At 45.5% G+C, this 5,649-nt stretch overlaps 1 protein-coding gene and 1 pseudogene across 4 annotated transcripts in view; one reads left to right on the top strand and one right to left on the bottom strand.

Annotated features, from left to right (window-relative positions):
- TEX14 (testis expressed 14, intercellular bridge forming factor) overlaps window positions 1-5,649 on the bottom strand; it is a 63,424-nt gene that overhangs the window by 41,819 nt on the left and 15,956 nt on the right. For all 4 annotated transcript variants that reach the window (XM_025041799.1, XM_025041802.1, XM_025041801.1 and 1 more), the window contains exons 3-5: window positions 3,633-3,798; window positions 2,706-2,842; window positions 892-973 (exon numbers count right to left, since the gene is read on the bottom strand). In XM_025041799.1, coding sequence (XP_024897567.1) covers window positions 892-973; window positions 2,706-2,842; window positions 3,633-3,798 — 385 coding nt within the window. The remainder of the gene's footprint in view (window positions 1-891; window positions 974-2,705; window positions 2,843-3,632; window positions 3,799-5,649) is intronic.
- LOC112473408 lies at window positions 357-475 on the top strand (annotated as a pseudogene).

Genomic DNA, 5,649 nt, shown 5'->3' on the forward strand with positions numbered 1-5,649 from the left:
ATACTCTCTTTAATCTTTCTAGAAAATTTGCAAGGTTATAATATCCTTTCCCTTTTACTAGTGAGGAAACAGACTCATGGAAAGAAGTCAGACACTTGTCTGAAGCAATGGGCTGGGACTCGGGGGCCTCTCGTGGCCCCCAAAAAACCCCGGCCTGTAAGCAGCCGAAGCTGAAATTCCTTCTCCCCACATCCCACCCCTAGGTACAAGCAACAGACTTAAGACTGGGTTTGGGGCTATCAGCAAACATCGCCCAGCAACACATCCCAACTGTCTCTTTCTTTGATGAGCAGAACCAAGGTTGCAAAAAATCCTTTTTCCCTCAAAACATTTCTCAATTTAAAATTTCAATTCCTGTCTATGGCCATACCACCCTGAATGTGCCTGATCTTGTCTAATCTCAGAAGCTAAGCAGGGTCGGGCCTGGTTAGTACTTGGATGAGAGATCACCTAGGAAGATCAGGTGCTGTAGGCGTTAAAAAAAAAAATGAGAATGTTAAAAAAATTAATAAATAAAATTTCAATTCCTTAAAGGCATTCCAACAATGCAATCTAGCTCAGTCACAAATAAGACCCATAGGGTCAGCGCAGCTCTCTGCCTCTCTTCAGGGAGAACACGTCTGGGGCCTTCCCTGGGAATTAAAGGATCATTTTCTAAATTCCCCAAATCTAGCCCAAGGTCATTCATTCAAGGGATCTCTGTAGGGTTTTCACATTTTTATCAATAAGGACAGCAACAGTAAGAGGCACTTGTACCACAAAAATGGTAAAAAAGAAAAAAAAAAAAACACTTTGATAAGAAAGAGGAATTGAACCAAGTCATGAGACATAGGTCCAGAGCCAGGTTACTCGCCAGTTAGTCCTGCAAACTGGCTGTCAGCGGCCTCTTACCTTCCCAAAGCCAAAGCTGTAGATATTTTGGGCAGAAACGACTCCAGCTTTAAGTAGTCGGTTAGGAGAGCCATTAGGGCTTCTAGAAATATTTAAAAGAGGAGAAAAATAAGGATTAACTACTCATATCCAGAGGAACAACGATGAACCAAGTTTTCAGAATGTGTAGTGGGTTTTGTCTTGACTGCCTGACTTATTGTGGCACTACAGATGGTGTACTGGCCAGCCTCTCAGAGGGCACTTGTGACTCCCACCTCTCGGTATTCATGCCCTTGTGTAGCCCCTCACAGGTCAGATAAGGCTAGTATATTAACCCAATAGGATACTGCAGAAATGACAGAGTGCTGTGATCTCCAAGGCTAGAACCACTAGGGCTTCTGCCCTCATCTCTCTTAGGTTACCTGCTCTGGAGGAGGCTGGATGCCATGTTGTGAGGACATTCTGGCAGCCCAATCGGGAGGCCCAACACCTAGCACCAATTTGCCAGCCATGTGAGTACACCATCTTGGAACTGGACCTTCTAGCCTCAGCCAAGCCTTCAGATGATTACAGACCTAGCTGACATTTTGACTGCAACTTCATGAGAAACCCTGATCCAGAACCACCCAACTGAGCCACTCCCTGATTTTTGATCCACAGAAAGCATGTAAGATACAAATGTTTATTATTGTTTGAAGCTGCTAAGTTGGGGGGGGTGGGGAGGTGATTCATTATGCAGCAATAGATAATTAATCCAGATGGTCAAAGTTGGAAAGAATCATAAAGCATATCTTGTCTAACTTTCTCATTTTACAGATGGGGAAAACAGAGCCTGAAAGGGACAACCTGCTGGCCTGGGGTCACAGAGCAGCAGTAGGGACTGGGCCTGGGCTCTGTTAGTAGGAACTCGGTCTGCCACGATCCAAACACTGGATGGTGAGGAGGTGAAGGGGGGCGGAGTAGGACCAAGCAGGGCCTTCGAGGCCAGACGAGGGATTTGGGAGTTTATCCTGACAACCATGGGAAAGACCCTAAAAGGGTTTTTAGCAGAGACTGGCACAATCTGATTTCCATTTTTAACAGGTTGTTCTGGATTCTGGGTAAAAAACCAAGACCAGCAAGAGCAGCAGCAGAGAGAGCAGTTAAGAGTAGCTGGTCTTCAAAGGAATCACTGACTCAGCTGGCCTGAGAAGCTGGTGGCATCCAGGTCAGCAGAGGAAAACCAAGACTGGATGCACACGGAAGGACAGGGAAGGGGAGCTTGTGAGAGTGTGACAAATCTAGCCATCCTGAGAAAACCAAAATGAAAAGGGTTCTGTACATACAAATCCTAAGTCAATAAAGTCCCAAGAATTTCCCTCCTGAAGATGGAGGGAAACCTGGGGCCCACCCCTTGCAGCTGCCCACCCAGCTAGCAGCAAGTCTCTCAGATCAGCTTAAAATAGCCCAAGGAACTGTGAGTTAAGCATTTTTGGTCTTTTGCAACCTCAATAAAAAAGGAACATGTTTTCCATGGTTCAGAGGTGTCAAAATAAATAAATAAATAAAGGCAAGTCACTGCTATGAGAAAGGGTTTTCTGCTGGGCTCCCCAGACTTGAAATATTCCCTCTCTGCTAACCACAGGGTGATTCCCATTGGAGTCCAGAACTCCTTTCCCCTGGACATTCCCAGAATGGGGGACATAGCTGAAGGTGCTCCATTGGCCTCCCTTTTCCAGTGGCAGCATCTTTTCCTTCTGAGCTCACCTCTTTGGGTGGGCCAGATGCTAGGAGGGAACAACGTGAGGGAGGCTTGATGATACAGAACACCCGATGCTGCTTGAGGCAGCACTCACCCCTGCATGAGGCCGCCAAACCGAGGCGGGCTGCAGATGAGCCGCTGAGGGGAGTCGACCCTCTTCAGGAGGTCACGGGAGAAGCCCTGGATGATGGCCTGCATGTGGGAGGCACAGCGCTGGATGAACTCCACCACCTGCAATACCATACCGGTGGCTCAGTGCTGGTGTGGCTAGTGGCCACCCAGCCTTCGGTGGGCCTGGAATGGTCTGCGGAGCCGGGAGACCCCGACAAGGTAATCGCTGGAAAGGGAGGGGCCCAAGTGACTTTCTAAAGGTATGGAATGTTTTCAGGGAAATGACTGGCAATAATTCTCTCCAATTCCTTCCTTCAGCAGATGAGGAAACGGAGGCAGGAAGAGTGAAATTACTTGTCCAAGGCCCAAGAGCTTATGAGCAGGAGACTCAAAGGGAGAGAAGTCAGGGGAGAGGATTCTGCCCATCTCTCCCTTCCCTCCACATGCCCCGCATTGTGCACGCCCTTCCTGCTTTATGTTTATGTAACTTAGTCCTAATTAGAACACATCACACCTGCCAGTGTGTGGCCCCAGGCAAGTTACTTCATGGCAACGGGCCTTGTTTTCCCCATCTGCAAAATGGGAACAATAACAGTAGCTAAGAGGGTTGTTGTGAAGATAAAATGAGTTAATATTTAACTAATTTAATTATAATGTCTGATGTGTGGTAAGTGCTAGTTAAGGGTCAGACAAAATGAAAGACTCCACTGAATGAAAGACCAGAAAGGTTCACTAGACTTGCCTGAGGTTCTAAAGCTGGTTAACTGGCTTCAACCCAGGTCTGTGTGTCCAGTGCCAATGGCAAGGCCACTGTAAGCCCTATGCTGTTCCCAGGACCAGCCTCTGGCCCCTGGGCTTCTGACTCCCAGTCCTCTGCCTTGGGTGTGGCTGCAGATGGGTCTGCCCTTACCGCAGTGCTGCGCTCCTTCCCAGCTGTCAGGGCCCAGGTCTGCGGGTCTCGACCCTTCTCATCATGGAGTCGAAGGTCACCCCCAGCATCCAGGAGTTTGCTGAGGATCCACTGATTGCCTGAAAATGCTGCCGCATGGACAGGGGTGCTCCCATCAAAGCAGCGGCTGGAGAAGGAGATAATGAGTGTCCATGGCAACACCCCTACCTGCCACTGAGTCGGGGGAGCCAACGGATAACTCAGGGCTTCCTTTCTACAGAGGCGACCTTCGGTGATGAGGATGATAATCATACCATTTGTGGAGCCCCTGGTCTGTGCCAACAGAAGCTTTACACACATGCCCTTTCACCACCCTTACCTCCACCCTTCAAGGCGGTATCATTTCCCAAAGTATAGATGAGGAAACAAAAGGGGAAAGCTGAGATTCACACCCAGGTATTAGTCTGGTTCCCAGCCCGTGTTCTTTCCCCTACTACTCCCTGAAACTGGCTGCCCCGAAGCAATCCCTTCATGTCTCTAGCATCCTGGAGTCAGGCTGGCAGAAGCACAGCCTAACCAGAGACCACCTCTCCCATGTGAGAATGTCTCTATCTCCTATGGTAGAGGCCCACAAACCTTGGCATCAGCAATCTGGTCAAGGATCTACAACTCAGAAAAATTTAACCAAAGCCAATAAACTATCTGAGGCATGAAGGGTTGGCCTTTATTGTGTCCAAGATACTGTGAGATGTCATCTGTAGTCGTGGCTTCCTAACCTTGGCTGCACATCAGAATCACCTGGAAGAGCTTTCTCTCTTTAATTGAAAAAGAAACATAAATGGGGAAGGAAAAAATGAAAAAGGAGGAAGAAAAGAAAAAGTCTCTCAACTCCAGGCCCCCAGTTCTCCTGTCCAAAGGCAACTACTGTTACAAGTTTTCATATCCTTCCAGAAATTTCCTATGCATATACAAGTAGGAATAAGAACGTGTTATATACAGTGTTCTGCACCTAAGTTTTTTCATTTAACAATATATCTTAGAGAAATTTCCATATGAGAGCATACAAACCACCTCAACTCTTTTTAACAGCTACTGTATTTCAATTATGGATGCACCGTCATTTAGTTAATGAGCCGCTGGAATATTTGTCAAAAATACAGATTCTCATACTATACATCAGACTAGATCAGAATTTGCAAGCATGAAGAATGTGTACTTTTTACAAGTTCCCCAGGTAATACCAATGAGGCTGGCCTGGACCCATACATCTGGGAACCACTGGGATATCTCATTGTGAATTATCTACTATTGCTGGGTCCTAATGAACAGTCCAGCACATCGCACTGTGAGAACCATAATATCCTTCTTATAAAAACAAATTTGTATAATTTTTGTAGCCTTCTATTCATTCTTCCACAAACAGTAAGGTAGCTGGGTGGGAAGAGAGGACATTAGTTTTCATTTCTTATGAATGCTAAGGAAGAAAAGAATGTTTTTTATACCCAACTAAACTTTTCACTTAAACTTTCTGGGCATCGGTTCTTTCATCTGGAAACTTAAAGGTTTTAATGATTTGATCTTTAAAGAACCCAGCTGTAAGCCTCCACAAAACAGATGTAAATGCAGATGACTTGAAATATTGCATTTTTGCTGAGGAACTGCAGGGGATCCAATATGGCCTCCCTATAAAGCTGTTACCTGCAAATATCAGGTGAGCTAGCCCTTTATTTCTGAGCTTTGAAATTAAACATTAGTACAGGAGAGACTGTAGAATATGTGTCTAGAAAAATTCTGGATAGAAACAGCGCAAAATGTTCACTGTGTTATCACTGTGTTACAGAATTCTCATAATGGTTGATTTTTTTTTTTTTTTACTTTTCCAAACTTCCAAGTTCTCTCTCCCTAAGCAAGCAATCTTAATTAACAACAGAAAAACAAACCAGAAAAACAAAATTTTCCATCAATAAGGTTTTTTTTTAAGTACATTAAACAAGACCGCCTTATATAATATGGGAAAACTATTACATGACTTTTAAGA

Source organism: Pteropus alecto, unplaced genomic scaffold (genome assembly GCF_000325575.1).
Source record: "Pteropus alecto unplaced genomic scaffold, ASM32557v1 scaffold98, whole genome shotgun sequence".
Lineage (NCBI taxonomy): Eukaryota > Metazoa > Chordata > Mammalia > Chiroptera > Pteropodidae > Pteropus > Pteropus alecto.